This window comes from Dermochelys coriacea, chromosome 6 (genome assembly GCF_009764565.3).
Source record: "Dermochelys coriacea isolate rDerCor1 chromosome 6, rDerCor1.pri.v4, whole genome shotgun sequence".
NCBI classification, from domain to species: domain Eukaryota; kingdom Metazoa; phylum Chordata; order Testudines; family Dermochelyidae; genus Dermochelys; species Dermochelys coriacea.
This window is the reverse complement of record NC_050073.1, coordinates 45,019,601-45,042,010: the sequence shown is the minus strand read 5'-3', so window position 1 is coordinate 45,042,010 and position 22,410 is coordinate 45,019,601. Positions and strand designations below refer to the sequence as shown.

The 22,410-nt window shown below is 37.4% G+C and overlaps 1 protein-coding gene across 1 annotated transcript in view; it reads left to right on the top strand.

Annotated features, from left to right (window-relative positions):
• SHANK2 (SH3 and multiple ankyrin repeat domains 2) overlaps positions 1–22,410 on the top strand; it is a 639,405-nt gene that overhangs the window by 578,173 nt on the left and 38,822 nt on the right. Inside the window, exons 20-23 of the mRNA XM_038407205.2 lie at positions 13,553–13,688; positions 16,942–17,022; positions 17,355–17,363; positions 20,304–20,324. Of these exons, the coding sequence (XP_038263133.1) occupies positions 13,553–13,688; positions 16,942–17,022; positions 17,355–17,363; positions 20,304–20,324 (247 nt within the window). The remainder of the gene's footprint in view (positions 1–13,552; positions 13,689–16,941; positions 17,023–17,354; positions 17,364–20,303; positions 20,325–22,410) is intronic.

The window sequence follows — 22,410 nt, the reverse complement described above, 5'->3', positions numbered from 1 at the left end:
AGTCATTGTCAAATGGGGTGGGAAAGTGTTCTATCCTACCATGGAGGAAGAAATAAGGCAGGCATCCTTCGAAACCTTTGGCAGAGGATTGCAGTTTACCTCAGTGGAAGTTGCATTGAGATCTCTCAGGAGGATTCAAAGGGTTCAAGTGTACATAAAGGAACTGCTCCACATGGGCCCCTTGCCTAGCTCTAGAGGGGTAGTGAAATGCAGACAGAAATGCTGTCTTTCTCTGTTGTACTGCTACCTCTTCCGATATGAGTAAATTAATGAAAATTCGACAGCTGTGTCCTGATAAGTTGGGGTCACCATCACTGTAATGGGAAATTTTGTTTACACACTTACCCAAGGTTACTTCTCTGGCTTCAGGCTCACCGGTGCTCAACTGCAGGAACTGGTTGGACTCAAAAATAGGTCCTGGCTCACTGCACAGATGGACCCCCACAGTCACCTATCCACCATACTCTTCCTCCTACACCACTTCATCGTCTTTGTTCACAGCAAAGGCTTGTGACTCTGGCTCCTCAGAAAGGTATTGAGGGTGGTGTGCGGAGTGAAGTGTGTCATGTAAGTCTTTATGAAAGCAGCAGGTCTGTGGCTCGGCATTCACCTTCTGGTATGCCTGCTGCAGTTCCTTGGCTTTCCCCTGGCACTGCTGCGGATCCCTGTCCTACTCCTCCTGCATCCCCCAATCAATCTGCTTGTAGATGCCATAGAAACACTGACTGGCTCAGAGTTGTGCCTGCATAGCCTCTTCTCCCCACAGGCCCAGGAGATCCAATATCTCCTGTCTATTCTAAGCAGGATCATGTCTGGAGTATGTAGCCAGCATGGTCAGCTGGGCATTTGCACACAGCAATGGAGAGCAGATAGAGATGTGCTCACCAAGTTGAATGAGCAGGAAAAGGCATTTCAAAAATTCACAGGGTTTTAAAGGGCAAGGGGGGGGGCTGCTTGTCTATATGACCCTTGGGCGTAGAGTTCACAGTTGTGACCAGAGCAGTTTGTGTTGGGAATTATGGGATGCTGCTGGAGGCCTGTTAGGGTCAACATAGGTAACACAATGTCCACATTCATTCTGCATTGACCTTTGTATATAAGTCCAACCATGGACTTCATAGTGTTCCCTGGAATTTTTGAATGTATTATTTTCCCAGATGTTGTGGAATATACTGAGAAAACAAATTTCAGGTTTGAGTTTTCAGATGTCAAGTTGTATGTCTCACCAGTGTTTGTTTATAAATTGAAAAATACTTGACAATGTCATTTCAAGTAAACAGCATGTATGGAACTGCTAATCATGACTTTTAGTATGTGTGATCCTGAATGATTTGTATGCAGTGTATAAATTCTGAATTTAAACTAAGGCATAAAGAATTTTCCTTAAGTGGAAACTGTAGGGGGTAATTTTTACAGTGGCTTGGGATGGATGGTAAGTGACACACTTCAAAAAAAAAATCTAAATCATTAATATGATTTGGAATCTTTGCCTTTCCCCTTCTATTCCCCTCCCTACCCCAAAGAAAAAGCTCCACATCAATATTTTATTTTTAGTCTATTTGCCATAGTATTCATGAGCCTGCTAGGATCTGCTCTACACAGGAGCTGTAGAACCATGGATTCTACTCTTGTTGTTGCAGTATGCGTGCTTTCATGGGGCTTCTGACTGAGAGAGACAGTTGCAATATTGACAACAGAATGTTTTGTTAATTAAAGTTCCATGATTTATTGTCATATTTTAAACACAGAGGAGGGGTCTGAGCCACCAAATATGTATCTGAGTCCACATTTTGAACCCCCTCAAAGTTTGTCAGGTATTGCTTCTGCCCGTCATAAAGAGATTTGACCCAGTTCTAAACTTAGGCTCCAGAATCAATCTCTGCTTTTTAAATGGTTTTGTGATTAAAGTACTGGACTGGGACTCGAAGATAATTTGAAGCTTCCCATAGATTTCCTGTGTGACCTTGGACAAGTCACTTAATTTGCCCATTTTATGTCGGCAGATGTCAGAGATAACCAGATAGGGCTTTCCACGTGGACTTTTATATATAGTTTCCATTTTTTAGTTATAAAAACAGATGGAGAAAATAACCACTTGATGAAAACATTATCACAAGTGACATCATACATTTTCTAGCCCATTGGTATGAGGTTCAGCATGAGGTAGAACTGGCTGTGATTTTGTGTAACAGAAATGCTGCACGCTTTCCCTTGGGAGCTACTGTGCAGTGCATATTCCTAACAGACCCCATCACAGCAAATAGTTGCTCAATAAGTGATTGAGATGTTCTGTTTGACATGAATATTATAATAATGCTGTTGCATTGTAAAAGTACATATAAGACTAATGTGTTGTTACTTAGAGCTCTATTAAAATCAATGGAATTTTGCAGTGTACTCATTCTACATTTATAAGGTTGAATTTTCAGAAGCCAGCCTTCATACAGATACATGAAACTGTACATGGTCATGTAGTCTTCGTGAATGCGCAAGTGTTAGTGTTTGCACTTACAAACTCAATTGTAATTGTTGGGATATTTGTTTTGCTGATTCAAATTGTAATATTTGTGTTTAGTCTGTTTTAAGTATGTGCATAAGTGCTAAAATATTTTAAAGTGTGTAGGGAGGTATTTGTGGACCTATGTGAATCCACAATTTTATTTTTCACTGTTTCAGATAGGTTGATGATTTTGGGCTGGGAAATATGGGAACTGCAGCAGGTTTACATTTACGTCTGACTCTAGGCAGTAGTAGCCAGATAACACCATAAGAGGGAGGATTGAGCTCTGCTAACATCAGTGCTTTTGCAAATGGCTGATCTCTTTTTCTGGCCATTCTCTCAGCAGAAAAAGTTAAGGATCAATTTCTGGTGAAGGCAAGTGTATATATCTGTTGGCAGATGAGGCTGTTGTTGTGATGCATGGAGGGAATTAACTTAAATGAATTTTTTTTTTAAGTGAAGAAATCCTTAACCATCTCTCTGCTGGTGTCTTTCCTTTTGCACATTCCTACAGGAAGGCTGCTACGGTGAATGTTTCCATTTAATACATCTGCTGACATAAATTTATAAAGAATTTTTTTACTAGCCCATTTAATAATTCCCTATATCGCAGCAATACCCCTTGGAATGAATTCCTACTGGCCGTGTCAAGAAAATCCACATCCGCACCTACAGGAGATCCATTAAAACATGGTTTTATGAAAAGCCCACATCTTTTTATCATTGTACTTTTTCTCCTTCCCAACTCTACATACGCATGTAAATCCAGTAGCACTATTCAGATCTTGGCAAGTCTGTTTATAACCTAATCTTGTTGGAAAGGGGAAAATAATGGTGCTCTAATGCTATAATATTGTGTGGGATGATGTATATTTAGCGATAATCAAATCTCCCCATTTAGCATAAAGAGTACATAGCATGAAAAAGCCACATTTGGGGCAAGGAAAACGTGTGTGTGTGTTGTTTAATATTAAATCCACAAAAATTGATTGTATAGAATTCTCTGGGACAATTCCATATTTGACCTCCTTTCTGAAGTAGATTCAGCTTTTAGGCATTGCGGTAATTTTCGGTGTTGTGTGCAGTTGTTCCATCTGATGGTTATAAATTAAATAACTGGCTCATTCTTTTTGTGGTTGTCATTAGAATCTGCCTCACTGCCATGGCTAAAATCTGACCATTGGTTCCCCCTTTTATTGCCACATATTCAGGCTGCTGTCCCTTAGGAGGCCCTACATAATGTTGTCCTTACTAGAGCGGTGCAAATTACTGATTTTTCAGTTAGCTAGCAGTTCTGAATAATTTTTTTTTTTAATTTGGTTTGAGTTGAACCAAAATAAAAAAATTTTGGCAAACTGAAAAAATTTATTTCTGTTGAATGGAACACTTCATTTTGGGTATTTTTAAAAAAGGAAAGGAAAGGAAGCGCTATATTCACAAAATGCAATGATGGTGTTGCCCACTTATACCCAGTAGTTAAGGCATTCGGCTGGGATGTGGGAGATGCATGTTTGAATCCTCTCTCTGGAGGGGGACTTGAATCTACATCTCCCCCCCCCCCAGTGAGTGCACTAACCACCAGGCAATAGGTTGGAATTCTCTTTCCTGTTGAAGTGTTCTGCTTTATAAAAGGAATTATTCATGTAGCTGGGGGATATCACCTGGGTTCTCCCATCTCCCAGGTGAGTGCCTGAACCACCAGACTCTAAAGTCATTTTCTCTCTCTCTCTCGGTGACTACGCAAGAATGTTCTACAAAGTGGACCAGCTTCAACAGGAAAGATTGAGAAAGACCCACCTGGGAACATCGGATAGCCTAGTGGTTAAGGCACTCACCTATCAGCATACCCATCATAGAGTGGCTATTCCATAGCACCATCTTGTGTTTTGATCCGCCATTTCCCCTCCAGTACTTTACTTATCTAAAGCTAATTACAAATGTAAGAGGCACCACTGTACATATCCCTTTCTTTTCTAAATTTTAAGTTTAGGTTGAGTTTTCACTGTGTACTTGAGAGCAGAGGTATGCCCAAAATGATACAGTAGGATGGATGCCTTAATGGTAGGTGATACATGGCCATATACATATTACATTCCTATGGAAATGCATGGTTTTACTTTTCTGTTAGTGAAGTTAATTTGTTGCAATGTATATGTCTGGTTTTACAGCTGTTGTTGAACAGTGTTTTACAGCACTCCATCAAACTATCATCTGCATCTTCTTCAATTATTGTAGTCAGTCATTGTTAATAGCCAAAGCTTTCATATCCAATCGTCATCTTCTCCTCTGGAGAACCCACATGTTGATTGTGCAAATTTGAAATCGATACTAATATATACAAATTCAAAATAATGTTTGTCTTTAATAAACCCAAAAGTACTTTGCCTCATGACTGTTGCTTAATTTTTTGTACAAAATCCACAGCCAACAAATACACTGAGTTTGAAAACAATCATTTTTATATAGGATTTTTTTAAACAAGTGAAACTTCAAGAGAAAAACATGTTTGTTACATTTCAGATAATATAATTACATTTAATACCAAGATCCATATTTGAATCCACTCTTCTAGAGTATCTATGCCATTAAAGGAATTGGCACAGGTGAAATATATATTCAAGTACTTCATTGATTATAACCATTACATTCAGTCAGATTTTAAAGAACAAGTTGGAGGGATGCAGTAGTCATCTGGGATTATTCATTGCAAAGGCTTTAATATAGAAGCAAAGAAGCACCATCACCAAATTACTTGTACCTGCAGAAGTCAATGGAGTTTTGTCATTAATTATCCTTTCTTTATAATCCAAAATCTACAAGGTCTCCCCAGTAGGGTGGTGATGGTGCTAATGGATGTGAGACACCAGTTGGTTGGTTCTCCTATGGTTTAACCACACAATATGCTTCCATCGCTTTCTAGAAGCAAAGTACCCTCATACCTCCTTTCAACATCTTTATTCTTGTTGAAACAAGATTTTTATTACAGCTTTTTAATGTCATGTATCTGTGCCTCTTTAACAAACCCATTGTACACATTCAATTATAAATTGAATCTGAGACAGTTTTTGGAAAAATATGCCTTGTATAAATGTGTTCCTGCTCCAAATGTTAAATAACATCATTGAACATAATGATATGCCAACAGATGGTGCCATTTATCACTTTTTATAGTAAAGTGTGCATATGTTTGATTAATATTCTGTTGATTTATTGTAACTCTGACTTTTTTCTGAAAACATTTGAGGGGGGTTATTCTAATCAGTACTGACTTTGACTTTTTTTAAAGAAATAACTCCACATTTTAAAAAAAAAAGTAAACGCAACATATAGATTCTAATTAGAAATACTTGTGTTCTGTAATGGAGGAATTGTCTTGTTGAATTGTTTAATAATGGGAGCTTCTTAGGAAGTAAAACATTCATTTTGTTTCATAAAATATATTTAGGAACTCAGGAGTTAACCCACCAGATGCCAGTGGTGTAGCTAAATTAATACCCTAAATTAATATGTCTCAGAAAGCAGAAAGCATACAGGGAGTGGAAGATGGGAGGGATCAGCAAGGAAAGCTACCTTATTGAGGTCAGAACATGGAAGGATAAAGTGAGACAGGCTAAAAGTCAAGAAGAGTTGGACCTTGCAAAGGAAATTAAAACCAATAGTAAAAGGTTCTATAGCCATATAAATAAGAAGAAAACTATTAAAGAAGTGGGGCCACTAAACACTGAGGATGGAGTGGAGGTTAAAGATAATCTAGGCATGGCCCAATATCTAAACAAATACTTTGCCTCAGTCTTTAATAAGGCTAAAGAGGATCTTAGGGATTATGGTAGCATGACGAAAGGGAATGAGGATATGGAGGTAGAAGCGAAACTGAAACAGCTTAATGGGACTAAATCGGGGGACCCAGATAATCTTCATCCAAGAATATTAAAGGAATTGGCACCTGAAATTGCAAGCCCATTCGCAAGAATTTTTAATGAATCTGTAAACTCAGGAGTAGTACCGAATGATTGGAGAATTGATAATATAGTTCCTATTTTTAAGAAAGGGAAAAAAAGTGATCCGGGTAACTACAGGCCAGTTAGTTTGACATCTGTACTATGCAAGGTCCTGGAAAAAATTTTGAAGGAGAAATTAGTTAAGGACATTGAAGTCAATGGTAAATGGAACAAAATACAACATGGTTTTACAAAAGGTAGATCGTGCCAAACCAACCTAATCTCCTTTTTGAAAAAGTAACAGATTTTTTAGATAAAGGAAATGCAGTGGATCTAATTTACCTAGATTTCAGTAAGGCATTTGATACCGTGCCACATGGGGAATTATTAGTTAAATTGGAGAAGATGGAGATCAATATGAATATCAAAAGGTGGATAAGGAATTGGTTAAAGGGGAGACTGCAACGGGTCCTACTGAAAGGCGAACTGTCAGGCTGGAGGGAGGTTACCAGTGGAGCTCCTCAGGGATCGGTTTTGGGACCAACCTTATTTAATCTTTTTATTACTGACCTTGGCACAAAAAGTGGGAGTGTGCTAATAAAGTTTGCAGATGATACAAAGCTGGGAGGTATTGCCAATTCGGAGAAGGATCGGGATATTATACAGGAGGATCTGGATGACCTTGTAAACTGGAGTAATAGTAATAGGATGAAATTTAATAGTGAGAAGTGTAAGGTTATGCATTTAGGGATTAATAACAAGAATTTTAGTTATAAGTTGGGGACGCATCACTTAGAAGTAACAGAAGAGGAGAAGGACCTTGGAGTATTGGTTGATCATAGGATGACTATGAGCTGCCAATGTGATATGGCTGTGAAAAAAGCTAATGCGGTTTTAGGATACATCAGGAGAGGCATTTCCAATAGGAATAAGGAGGTTTTAGTACCATTATACAAGGCACTGGTGAGACCTCACCTAGAATACTGTGTGCAGTTCTGGTCTCCCATGTTCAAAAAGGATGAATTCAAACTGGAGCAGGTACAGAGAAGGGCTACTAGGATGATCCGAGGAATGGAAAACTTGTCTTATGAAAGGAGACTTAAGGAGCTTGGCTTGTTTAGCCTAACTAAAAGAAGGTTGAGGGGAGATATGATTGCTCTCTATAAATATATCAGAGGGATAAATACAGGAGAGGGAGAGGAATTATTTCAGCTCAGCACCAATGTGGACACAAGAACAAATGGGTATAAACTGGCCACCAGGAAGTTTAGACTTGAAATCAGACGAAGGTTTTTAACCATCAGAGGAGTGAAGTTTTGGAATAGCCTTCCAAGGGAAGCAGTGGCGGCAAAAGATCTATCTGGCTTTAAGATTCTACTCGATAAGTTTATGGAGGAGATGGTATGATGGGATAATGGGATTTTGGTAAGTAATTGATCTTTAAATATTCATGGTAAATAGGCCTAATCCCCTGAGATGGGATATTAGATGGATGGGATCTGAGTTACCCAGGAAAGAATTTTCTGTAGTATCTGGCTGGTGAATCTTGCCCATATGCTCAGGGTTTAGCTGATTGCCATATTTGGGGTCGGGAAGGAATTTTCCTCCAGGGCAGATTGGAGAGGCCCTGGTGGTTTTTCGCCTTCCTCTGTAGCATGGAGTACGGGTCACTTGAGGGAGGCTTCTCTGTTCCTTGAAGTCTTTAAACCACGATTTATGGACTTCAATAGCTCAGATATAGGTGAGGTTTTTCATAGGAGTGGGTGGGTGAGATTCTGTGGCCTGCGCTGTGCAGGAGGTCGGACTAGATGATCAGAATGGTCCCTTCTGACCTTGGAATCTATGAATCTATATCAGCCAATACCAGATGATAGGAAGTTGTAAGGAATTTTATAGCAGCTTTTGTCATGTTCCTTCAGTCATCTCTTTAAAAAAAAAAAAAAAAACACAACCACCTGCAGCCAGCATCTCAATTACAGCTATTCAGTTTTGACCCTCTTGTCCCTCCACCACCAAAATGAGGGAACCCCACCAGTCACCATGTTATAGGACTGGATTTTCAGTGTGTGTATTTACACCTACCTTTGCTCATGTAAAGTGAAAAGACATCTGTATGAGCACACACAGTATTAGGGGCACCCAAGTTGACCACTGCTTTGGAACTTTTGATACAATGGTTCCCTGACTGGCCTCTTACCAAAAAGAAATATATTTTCATCAAAGGGCGTGCATCTTACTTCATTTAATGTCTGAAAAATTCAGGAGTGTATTTCTGTTTTGGTTTGGGGTTTTTTATTTTGGTTGGTTTGGGTTTTTTGACAATGTGGAATGGGCCTCCTTTTTATTTGTCTTCCAAATCACAATAACTTTGAATGGGGAATTTTGCGCTAAACTTTCCTGTGATTAGTAGTGATGGATGCTCAGTCTTTCAGAGAGTTTATTCATCTTTTAGTTTGCTTGGAAAAATGAGATTTTTTTTGGATGCTTCTTAACACCTGTGTATAAATGAAGTCAGATATTTTCCTTTAATAATTTTTTTTAAAGCTTGTTTGATATTTGTGTGTGTTAAATGGTGTCACTGGCACATCTCAGGCTGGCATCATTGACCATTTATGTTCTTTTGTCAGACATGACATCTTATAGAAGGAGAAAAGGTTACCCACTTTCTTGTGGCCCACTTTTAATTATGAGGTGGTTAGAGAGCTGATCTTGAGCCAAAGGCTGTAGGGAAGATCCCCAATGGCCCATCACTATTCAGATTCTTAGGAATCTGTTACAAATCTTTACCAGGGTTGCTGATGCAGCCAGGAGGCATCCTTGGTAAGGCTACATTCTTGGTGGCATTTTTTTCACACATTTAAAGTTAGTGATGCCTGGATTAGAAACTTGAGATAGGGCCTTGGATCTTAGAGAACTAAAACAGGGTGAGCAGTCCATTATCTTGACACTGTTGATATCAAAAACTGATCAGGGAGAGCAAGGCAAGTCTATAATGGGATAAGAAGGTGGCAAGGCATAGATTGCCCCATTTGGGGCATTAAAAGCTTATGCTTTAGTCACACACAATATCCTGGGCTCAATACAAGGGTAACTGGGTGAAAGTTAATAGCCTGTGTTATACAGGAGGTCAGATTAGATCGGGGTAGGCAACCTATGGCACACGTGCCAAAGGCGGCACGCGAGCTGATTTTCAGTGGCACTCAGACTGCCCGGGTCCTAGCCACTGGTCCGGGGGGCTCTGCATTTTAATTTAATTTTAAATGAAGCTTCTTAAACATTTTAAAAGCCTTATTTACTTTACATACAACAATAATTTAGTTATATATTATAGACTTATAGAAAGAGACCTTCTAAAAATGTTAAAATGAATTACTGGCACGCGAAACCTTAAATTAGATTGAATAAATGAAGACTCAGTACACCGCTTCTGAGAGGTTGCCGACCCCTTGATTAGATGATCTGATGATCCCTTCTGGCCTTAAACTCTGTGAATCTATATTCTGGATAAAAAGTGAGAACCTAATTCCCAACTGACATGCAGGTTTGTCCCAACTTCTCTTTGAATGCATTGTTTAATGTAATTTTCATTTTTATGTAGAGTTGAAATTCTGCACATATGGGTATTTAATTAGTTATTCGGAGTGTAATGAAGTTACTGTTACCCACACCAGTAAAATTTCAAGGTTCCCAAAATTCATGATTTCCCATTTAATACCATAACTTTTGGTTATTTCTAATGATTTAATATAAGGAAGATGGGTTTTAAACATAAAGTAATGAAATCATATAAAGGTTTTATACAGAGGTCACTAGAGAGAGGACCGGCTTAGTAAATACGTGGTCGATCCTGAATTAGCGTCTAGTTCATTGTCAAATTCTGAAAAGTATGTTGTTCTGAGTTCTTAATTGCCATTGTTAAAATCATCCTTCCTAAAGTTTAGTGTTACAAGACTAAATTTTGGTATGATACTTCCACAAGGGATGTCAACTCTATATTATGTGGTTCAACTTTGGTGGATTTGGGGCTTGTCTACACAGCTCTGTAGTGCAGATTACAGGAGTCTGAGTTGCAAGACGCACTTAAGTGTTAGATTTTAACTGCCCTGTGTACACCCTGCTAGCATGAACTGAAAAGTGTCTAGTTCGCATTAACATAATCCTGTGGACTTGGCAGCAAACACATACTGCTTAATATTTTTGTATTTTGTATTTTAATATTTTATAACGAGCTTAAATCTTAACATAGGTTGTCAATTTCAAATATAATTTTAAATGTTTTAATAAGCCTGTATTTAACTGCAATTAATAAATCCGATTTTTTTAAACTATCAATTTTTATCCATCCTGATTTGTGTATTTAAGAATTGGCATTTGTTTCTGTATAAATTCTACTAGGACTTGAATATCGATCTGTTTATGATAATTACAAAATGTACATGCATAGAGGAGTCTGCAATTTTGCCTCATTTACCACATCTGCCTGTCTCCATCTGCTGATGAATACTGTAAACTGTTTCTGTTTTAAGGATCTCTTACTGGCTATCTTCTCAGCCTGAAATTGCCATTAGCAGGAAAAATAATCTTGGTGCTTTATGTCAACATTATAACTTAGAAACAATTAAGAGATCACATGAGATTCAAGTCAACATCATCATTTTTCTAATGCTAATGTAAACTAAAGATGGTGCCATTAATTTTTAAGATGAGTCAAGCTAGACTGTTTACGTTGCACAAAACCACACAGAATGACAATATGGAGACTCCAGGACTATGTACTACAGAAATAAATCAAAATGGTGGGAAAAAACAGCGTTTTGTTCTTGTTTGGTGAACCCAGGGAAGATGATCCTATTTTTCTACCCAGCTAAATAAATTAGGGATGCAGCCTCATCTGGAATACCGTGTGCAGAACTGGTGGTCACATCTCCAAAAAGATATTGCAGACTTAGAGAAGATTCAGAGAAATGTGAGAGAATTTAGGGGCATGAAAACACTCTCATAAGAAAAAGACATTGAAAAGTTTGGGATTGTTAGTTTAGAAAGGAGGCGAGTAAGAGGTGACATGTTAAAAGTACATAAAATGATGCATAGTATAGAGGAGGTAGATCAGAAACTTCTATTTTTCCAGTCTCACAACACAAGAACAACGGGCTATTCAGTTATATTAAAAGGTGATAAATTCATAATTAGCTTGTGAACATATTGCCACAAGAAGTCATTGAGTCCAAGAACTTGGCAAAATTCAAGTGGATAACATGGTGGATAGAATATTTAACGATAACATTTTAGAGGGTGTACGCATATCTTAGATCGATCTCTAACTAGTAAAGATGATATCTAATGGTGGAGGCACATCTGCCACCTGTGGGGTTCTTGCCCTTTTTTCAAAGCATCTGGTGCTTGCCATTATTGACGAGATGATAGTGGACTAGAAGGACTTGAAATCTGATCCAGTCAGGCAGTTCCTATGTTTGTGATGTCCTGAATGATTTGTAGGTCCTTACTGAGTTCATCATCTAAATACTGCTCAAACAGCAGGGTAAAGGAGGCAGAAAGGGCTCTCAGTACACATACTTTCCAACACCTATGCAACATGTAGTTTCTTCCTATCTTGCTTGACGTAAGTAGTAATAAGAGTTCAACTGCTCACCTTCAAGTTAATGAGCAAGCTGAACTAACTTAAATAGTGTAGTACTCCAATTGCATCTTGTCTTGGAGTATAAAAATTGCTATCTGGTATTAGGCAAGTTTAAGGGGTGGGGGAAATCAGTGGATATGGACAACAGTAAAAGAAAATAGTGTCTAGAGCATATTACCATTTGGCCATATGTAGAAGTGAACTCAAGTTGTGCCATTGTTTGAGACGTTCTATCACATTGGTCAAAGTTACTAAAGGATATCAGATGGAGAGCAACTTTCTGCAGTTAAAATATTTACAATGTTGATGCATGACTCCATGCGTAACATCTTGGATGCCACATGAGTGGTAGTTCAGTAGTATATTGTATTTTGTGGTGGTGATTTCGTAAAAGATGTTAAGTAAAATGTCTTGCTTCATTAATTATTAAGCTCAGTGAAAATATTTATTGTGCCATTTGACATTCTGAATAATTTTTGAACAGTTTCATTAATGACAGTTCCAGGCTCAATCAATGGCACTCAGTATAGTCAGCTAGCCATAGAACACGGTGACTTAAATATAAATCTTAAAGGTTTATTCCAATATCAGAGAACCAATAGTTTTACAATATAATAATTTTACACTAATATTGCACTTCTCATCCAAAGATCTCAAAGTTCTTTCCAAAGATAAGTATTCTATATCCTCTATTTTACAAGTAGAGAAACTGAGGCACAGAGTAGGCAAAATGACTTGTCCAAGGTCGCATACACAGTGGCAGAGCCTGAACTATAGCTCATGTCCACAGACTATGTGCTGTTGTAATGGGTTAGGGTTATACAATTGCTAATTTACTGTTCTCTCCCTTTCTGTGAGAATGCTTTTGGATTGTGCTAGCCCTGCTGTCATTGCTTTTGTTACTTTGGGCTCACGCAGAGCTGGGGAAAGGGCAGAGCACTGAAAAGCAAATAGAGAAGAGCATAAAATGTTAAGTATCAGAATTCTTCAAAAGGGTGAAATTGAATTATTTCTTGGACTGAACAGAAATTAAAACCCTTTAAATATCCTGTTGGGCATATGAAAGAAAAAACAGTAGACATAAATATTTGCAGGTAATGTAGAAGTATAGTCAACTTAAGAAAATCAATATTTTTGCCCCTTGTACTTTGTAGAGGAAAAAAAAAAGTGACGTGACATTTAACTCTGAACTAACCCAAATCTCTTCCTTCTGATTTCATGGATAACAGTGGAAATAAAGGAATCATGCATATATTTTAAGATCTAGTTTATATTTTTCCTATTGCAATGTCAGTTGACTTCCATTTTTGTAATGGGTTTTCCTTATTTAAAAATATAGAAATTCTGTAATTTCCTGTGCTGCTCCCCCCATTTTTAAAATGCGGGGAATTTTTTTTCCTAATTCTTATCTAAAATAAGGTCTGTCTGTCTTTTTTTTTTTTTTTTTTTTTTTTTTTTTTTTTTTTCCCCTTGTAGGTTAACAATGAAAATGTAGTGAAAGTTGGCCACAGGCAGGTGGTGAATATGATTCGACAAGGGGGTAATCATCTAGTTCTTAAGGTTGTCACAGTAACCAGAAATCTTGATCCAGATGATACAGCTAGAAAGAAAGGTACATTTTTTTTCTTTACTGCCTGAATTTTTTCTGGTACTGCTCTTAAGGAAAACAAGATGTAGGCTGGAGACTATTTACATTACTTTAGTTACTGATATATTATATATTCCTCTTCTTAAATATGCAACAGCAGTCTACTGTGTAATCTACAAGCTATTTACATTTGCTGAAGAAAAAGCCAGACTTCATTTATAGGTATATCTGTGCAGAACAAGATATAGTTCATTATTGTCATGTTCATTGTTGAAGTCCAGCTTCCTAGATCATTCTGCAATGTGCTTTTAAGAATTTATATTAAGACTTTTCAACATGTTAGAGTATTTGGGGGAGATGAAAAAAGTGTCTGTCCCTTACTCAAAGCTATAGGCAAAAAGGCTGGGATTTTAAATCATGCTTGGGCTTGGGCCCGAATCTAATTCTGCTCCTATTAAAGTCCCATGAGAATTTTTAATGTTGAGTGTGTTTGAAAATACTGCATCTGTGAAAATGAAGCATTAAAATATTTAGCTTGACATGTTAATAAGAAAGCAATACATTTCAAGATGCCCACTGGTTAAAATAAATTGAAACTGGATGGGGAGCTATCACCATTCGAGCCAAGAAGAAGGGTATCTCTCCCTCCGCTTATAGCAGAGGAAAGGGTGTTGTGCTCACCTCCCTTACCACCTCTGGAAAAGGGAGAAGCTTCTGCTTCAGTAAGAGAGCAGATATTTTAGGATGACTTGTAACTTCAAACATAGCAAAATTACTTTCAGAATGTAGTATCTTGGTACCAAATAGGAGCTTTTTCACCTAAAAGCACCCCATTTATTCCCATTAAAGCTAAAGAGTTAACACAAATCATGAATTTATTTTAACTCTTTAGTTTTAATGGGGATTGATGTGCGGCAACCCATGCACTGAAATTAGACTATACCCATAAGAAATGTGACAGTTCTTTGTATTCTTAATTTTTTTGGTATTGAATCTCCCCAAATAACTTTGTAATTGCACTTGGTTAAGTGTACCCAAAGTTTGTTCAACCAGGAACTGCAGTAGCAACTTGTTAGGAGCCACTGGATGCAAATAATTTGTATTAATCAAAGAATATTGCTGCTGACCTCCTCGTCAATACAACACACACACACACACACACACACACACACACACACACACACACACACACACACACAAACAAACTTCTTTGTTCCTAATATGGATGTTCCATACTCATCAGCGTGACCTGACAGCGAGGTCTCCCTGAGGTAATCCTATGTATAAAAGATCGCTCTCCCCCCATACTTCATCAACACTGTTGAATTCTGTGGGCCAGACTTTAGTCATGCCTATGCTAGTCTTTTGAATGGGAGGGATTGAACAAATGAATACCAATCCTACTACATGCATTTCTGTTCAAAGACATGCCTTTTGAAGAACTGCACTCTGTTTACCTTGCTTTTTAATAATCCACTGGGAATTTAGATTTTTAAAAATTAGAATACCTAAAAAGAAGATATACTGAGCCCAAATAAACCTTACCCAACTACTTTCTTCATTTATTTTTAACAATGGTATTGATAGAATTGTTTTATCTTACTGCTACATGTTCCAGACATACCTAGCATTTCTTTATACTGACATAGGTTATGTTTTCTTCCCATAAATAAGGGGAACTTGTAAATTTGTGAATGTTGACACTTCCCTACGGAAGGACAGGTTGCTAGCTTTTCTCAAGCCAAGCAGTCAGTAGTCCTCTACTCAATGAACTTTCTCTTGATGTTGACTTTTTACAAATTAACGTCTTTATAATCCCCTTTTTGGGGGGGCAAGGTTATTTAGAAAGTGATGACAAGGCAACACTCGAATCACTTGGAGATCACAGATTTCTTTGATCCCTATCAACCATGGTCTTGATTTGGGAATTGTACAGAGACTATCCAGGTCTCTGTAACTGAAGATCTCCTCCTGGTGGTGGACAAAGGGTCAGGTGATGATTAAACATCTCTCTTGTACAGACTTCTCAACAGATTTGTTTTCATTCCTCTTGTTCAGTGTATCTGCAAGGCCACTGTGGGAGACTGTGAGGCAGTTTGGCCTGTTGTACAATTAGTATATTCATGACACAGCTGCATATTTATCATGGAGTCTGGACAATGCTATGTCTTTACTTTCCCAGTGTCTCAACTGACAGAAGCTTGGATAACAGCAAAGTGAATGAGCCTTAATTCAGATAGGATGGAGGGATGCTTGGGTACCTAGAGAGTATGGCATGAATTTTGTCTGTCTCCCTGATTTGTTTGCTACTCTTTGTTAAGGTGCTTCATAGTTTGGGATACTTCAGGATCCTTGATTGCTCCTGGTGTCCCCAGAAGTCCCCAGTTTTCCTATCTACATTTGTCATGATGGAAGACCGTTTCTCTGACATATGACTCTCTTTTATGACTTCCAGAGAGGGTTATTTTAATTTGTTCTACAGTGCAGCACTCCTTGAAAAGCACTTGGAAGCTACACATGGTGCAAAAAATCTAATGCTCTACTATTTCTCTAGCAGTGTTAACTTTACATCACTGTTCCAAAGACTGTGCACTGGCATATATGTACAAACCAGATATTTGCATTAATCTTTAAAGACCTACATGACTTGGCTCCTAGCTACCTGAGGAACCACCTCTTCTCTTATCATGACCACTGAGATTAGCTTGTGCACTCTGATTTATGTATCTTCAGTGGAGGTTACTGAAAGCTGGAATTCATTTTCCTCAGAGCCTGAGCTGACCTTCAGGACATAGTGTAAAGTATATCTGTGTCCCTGGGCTACTGCCTGAAAGGATGACATAAATGATTGTGAGGTAGACTCTTTTTAAAGTTATTTTTGTGTGTGTCCATACACAATGTGTTAGGTACATTTAAAAAATACAGGTGTATAAATATTTAGCTTAAAGATTTCTACTGTATATCATTATAAGCCTGCTGATTTTTTTGACTAACCAGTAGGAAAGCCAGAAATGGTTAAAAATGCAATTCCTGAAAAGCTCCTGGCCCTTCACAAAGCATACTGAATGTTTTGTTTCCTGCCCCCAAAGAAATTACTGTGTACATGTATTTGATATTCCTATAACGAATATATTGGAGAGAGATTTTTAAAATCTAATAAAAATGTATATTCCATGTGATGATCTTTGGCTGACTCTAAAAAAGTGTATATGTGAATATACAATGCTTTGGAGATGTATATTTACTTATACTGTATATCCTTCTATTTAATGCAAAGCCCCACCACCTCCAAAGCGAGCTCCAACCACTGCGTTGACCTTGCGGTCTAAGTCAATGACCTCAGAGCTTGAAGAGCTTGGTAAGAAAGTGTTTTTAATAAGCATGCTGAGATAATGGAGATGTAAAGAAAACCTAAAATTATTTTAAAGAAACTGCACCCTGTATAGTACGTGATATAGAAAAGTTTCAGGAATGCTGCATCTCTGGAGAGATCAAAATATGCATGATGTGCATGGGTGATTTTTTTTTTAAATGTGTGCCTTTACTGCTCTGCAAGAGAATGTTGATACTTTTTTTATGCATCATCAAAGATTGGCACAGTAATGCTGTATCACATTTTATTAGCTTGCTTTTTAATCTTTCAGTTCATCTAATATTGTTTTATTTTAAATTTCTGTGGCCTCTCATTAGTGGATAAAGGTAAGTTGACAGCCATTGTTGAAAAGTTGACAGTTGTTAAAGCAGTACACCTGCAACTGCAACTTAGACTCTCTAATCTGAAAATGTGTATATATTATTATCACTTTGACTCTTCTGTTTGAACACAAACTTAATAGAATATTCCGTTAACTTTTAGCAATGAAAAGTGATGAGCATTTAGTCTTTGACTCACTAATTCTAAGTGATGTAAATGTAGGTGTCCCAGCAATAGGGTGTATATTGTAGATTTGTATAACTGCTTGGGATTTCTGACAGGAAGAAAGGAATTTTTTTTCCTATTGGGTCAGGAGAAAAGAGGTACTTCAGCAGCCTAGACTATCAAATATGTTATGATCTGACAGTATTTGCAAGAGACCAAAATAAATGTATGTTTAAATACAGCTATCTGGCTAGGATAAATATCTGATGTATATTATATAAAGGAACTATATCACTCACTTACAGAGTAATAGACTTGATCATCTCTTAGGTCTCTTCTTTCCTTACTATGATCCTGCATGAGTTTAACAATACAGGTTTCATAATCATTTTACTTTAGGCATTAATTAACATTCATTCAGATGAAAGGAGTCAAGTCTTGTAGATAATTAACTACATTAATAAAATAAAGGTGATACGTTTGAAAGCACTAACCTTATGTGGAAGGAAGGACACTATCCATCCCTTAAGAGATGAAAACTCCCTCTGTTTTTAAGTGGAAGTTCTGACCAAGAAAGGGGTACTGAATAGGGCCCTAACTATTGTGGGTCACATTACAACCAAGCAAAAACATCTATTAATTTAGGCTAGTGTGGTGATGGTACAAATCTCAGATTTTCATAGCTTTGATTATTTTTTGTCATAACCTTTTTGAATGTAAGTTTTTATTACCGGTTAATTATCAATATTTTTCCTCCAGGTCTTAAAATGTGAGACTTTTTTCTTCATAGAGTGTTAAAATTTTGTTTAATTTTAAATCATTCTGGTTTATCATGCAAATCTGCCATAAGCAAAATATTTTTTAAGCAGCTCTCCTACCCACCCACTGCCAAAGTCTTCCATGTCACTACGAAGCCTGAGGAGATTCCTGTAATTCTCCCTCTTTACAGTTCTTCTGTCATATTGTAGGCTACGTCTACACTATGAGATAGGGGTGTGAGTTCCCCTGTTCTCATACATGTGCTTGTGCTAGCTCTTCTCAAGCAAGCACAAGTATAAATAGCAATATTTGCTGCGGTAGCACAGGTAGCCGCAGTGAAGCCACGGTTTAACTGTGCAAAGTACAAACCCTCCTGAATCCTGTAGGTACATACTCAGCACAGCTAAGCTGTGTCTCCACTGCCACTACAATACGCTGCTGTTTATAGTCGCACTTGCTCAGTGACAGCAATCCCAAGTATGTGTATGTGAGCAGGGGAATCGTACTATCCTTCTAGCAAAGGAGGACTGGAACGACTTCAGGAAAGAACAGTGCTAACTGGCTCAAAATGTTGTTGTGTAGCTGGAGGTGTTCTCTACCCAAAGGTGGAGCATCCTTCAGTCCTAGCCCTACTTATCCCAAGCGGTATTCATTAGCTCCATACAGTAGAGGCTTTATGGCTATTGGCATCCCAGTCAGAAACTATTTTGAGAATCAGTAAGCTACCTGCACTTTCTTTTTTTTAAAGCATGTCTTTCCCTACACTTCCATCCTGATGGGGCTAAACAAACGTTCCATTTTCAACCTACTTTCTTGGTCCAAAGAATACTGTTTAAACTCAGTCCGGAGGTTCATTATCCCCTAAATGGCTGCATAGCACTGCATAAATTCTTCTGTGCCTACAAGATTACAGTCATCATCTCCATGATATTAATGTTCAAGGAACATTGGGGCTGCCATTCTAGATAAAATCAGTGGTCTGCCTTGTTTAATGTACTGTCACTAGCTGTGGCTATAAACAGGAGGTACACAAAACCTTATAGTGGACAATAATGAAATAAGATGCTCATACAGAAAAGTTCTTATTAATCCCAATTGAACAGAGGTTGGTTTATGTCCTGAAGTATGTGAGAGAGTGTATGTATTTATACAGATTTATATATGTGAATAATGACAACATCCACCGTTCATCTAAATCTAGTAAACTCAGTCTCAATGATGTCTTGTAGCAGAGTTCCCACTACTTATATGCTATGTAAAAATGTATTTTCTTTTATCAGTTTTAAATGTGTTGCCTTTTAATTTCATTGAATGTTCCCTTGTTATTGTATAGCAAGAAAGGGTAAAAAGGAATTCCCTTCCTTTTATATCTTTCATTATACTGTATATCTCTATCCTGTCCCCTCTCTAGTCTCCTCTCCAAACTAAATAGTCCTAATCTTTTCAACCTCTCCATATGGAAGTGGAGCCACTTTTGTTGCCTGTCTCCAAACCCCTTCTATTTCTGCTTGTATTGACATATTTTACTCTGTTCTCCATAATAGTGCATGGGTGTCCCATCTACTGCTAACCAATGGCAGTTGCTGTTACCCTATAAAGAAATTAATCCAAAGTATTAACTAATGGCATATAAAATGTGTCTACAATTCATTCCACTTCCGAACTGCAATGATGTTAGATGCCCTATTTTCATAGCCCATTTATATATCATAAAGTGCCCAAATTGATTATTTTTAATTTTAAAAAATAAATCTCACACTGCATAGCCGAGGTATCTAAGTTTTATAACTCAATAATTTTCTATATAGTCAAAGTATAAACCCTGATAAACTGGGCTATGCCAAGATGTTTGTTTAAAGTGGTTTGAAAAATACATGCACAATCCACAGTTAGCAGGGAGAGATTGACCTCTTAAGAATAGCAGAAAAATGTTTTTGTTCAAAAATCAGTCAAGAATTTAGCATTTAAAATGGGCTTACCTTCAGAATTGATTTACAATTCATTCCCTTTCTGTTTCCAAGCTTCAGTACGGAAGAAGAAGGGTAAGGGGAAGCATTTTTGTCTCTTGTTTAATCTGTTTTTCACCTTTCCATAGTGAAAGATAATAGCATAACTATAAATGTTGGCATATGGTCCAGTTTATTTTATGGTGTCAAACATACATTAAATATTGTATATGTTTTTAGTTGTTTAGCTAATAACTTGCAAACACATAAAGAACTAACTTTCAGTCAGCAGAACACATTTGAAAATATTTCCCTCGTTTCTTCCTTTGTGTTCTCTTCTCCATCTACCCCCATTTTTCTTCTGTCTCGGATTTTTTCCCAAACCCTTCCATATCCTCTCCTCAGAGTTACTGTGCTAACTGGCAATCACTGAGAAACAGTGGCAAGTAACATGATATCAGTGTAGTCCTACATGAGTGATTTCACTTGCCCTCCTAATGGCCAAATGTTACTCACATAACCACACTGTCTCAGGAAATAGGGACTTCACACACAGCTTAAACTCTGACCTGGAGAAATGCTGCTCTGCACAATTTCAGTTTTTAATATAACATCTTCCACACTGTCCCGTATGCATGGAATGCCCTCCCTGAATGGATCCATAAGGCCACTATCCTCTTCTCATTTAAATCTCTCCTTGAGACCACATTTGCTGGGATTTCTATACAGCAGTCATCCACTTAATGATGGCCACTTAAAGGTGGAGGGACAGATAGACTGACCTTTAATATTTTACCAAAATGTAAATATACATATCTTTATACAAGTTTATTTGTGTTTAGCTGTATCCTCCTTTCCTCATCCTTTGTATATCACTTACTTTCATAGACTGTAAGCTCTTTTGGGCAGGGACTGTGTCTTTACGTGTCTGCGTAGCACCTTGCCTAAGGGAGGGCCTCAATCCTGACTGAGCCTCTGTGTGATACTACAGTATAGTTATAATCAGTGGAAGGAAAGTTAAGATTGCTGATAGAGAAGATTATTTGTAGGTAGCATGCCTCTTCAGTAGTGAACTATTTCTTCTATATCTTGTTAGGATAATACAGAGTAAATTAGTTGTTTTCTTTTTCTTCATTTTTTGCTTTTTTTAATCTTTCCTGATCTCTCCTTATGTTGGAACTCTTTTCTGCTGCTAGCAAGATCAACTGCTGGTACATTTATTGCTCAAGGCAAGATTGCTTAGAAACTGTCTCTTCAGAATATAAAGGAATAAACAGTTATTGGTTTTCTGACATAAGATTTTTATAGCAACAGATATATTTTCATTATATGGCTATCAAGAATTTTTACATTCATTTTTGTAGGATAACTCGATAAAATTAATGTTTTCTAGTTATAGGTGACGGGAGGAGACTTTTTTGTGAGTGTGCTTGTTTTCGGTTTGGTTGAGGTGAAGGGTATAGGCTGTTGGTACTTCTCTTCAGATTGGGGATACCATTTAACATCCATACATAAAAGTTCCAGTTAGGTAATAAAAACTTCATCATATAACCTCAAAGAAAAAAAATTACCTAGGCATTATTCTAGCTTCTACTTGAGTTATCATATCACAGACTACTGAAACTTCAACAATACTAAGTCTGCTGCATTGACGTTTTTCTGCGCAACACAATTGCCCACTACAAAGGGACAGCATCAGATTTCAAAACACACTTTTTTTAAAGTAAGAATCCTTTCCGTTTTTTCTTTTGTTGCTTGTAGGTAAAGAATTAGTGAATGAGTGAGACATAGCAGTCTGTAACCTAACAAATCTTTTTATGTTGCAGCATCATGTTATAAAGCCACAGTTAGGGTGTGTGCAGGTGCCCCCATCAGTCTTGGGGAAGATCAAATAAAAATTTCATGCAGTAAATTAAAAATAAGTAAAGAGGAGAAACAAATTAAAGTAAAAGTGAATTTATTTAACTTATGGTATGTTTGTAAATAAAATTGTTTAATTGGCTATTTGGAGAAGAAAATCTTCATAATATTGCACTTCATTTATTGCCCTCATGACAAAAATTAATAAAATATTAGCTAAAATGTCATCTTTCCAAGTCACTAATCAAATGACATTGAACTCTAAGTGATATGTTTTTCCACACCATAATTTATTTCAGTAGTCATACAAATAATGTTGGAA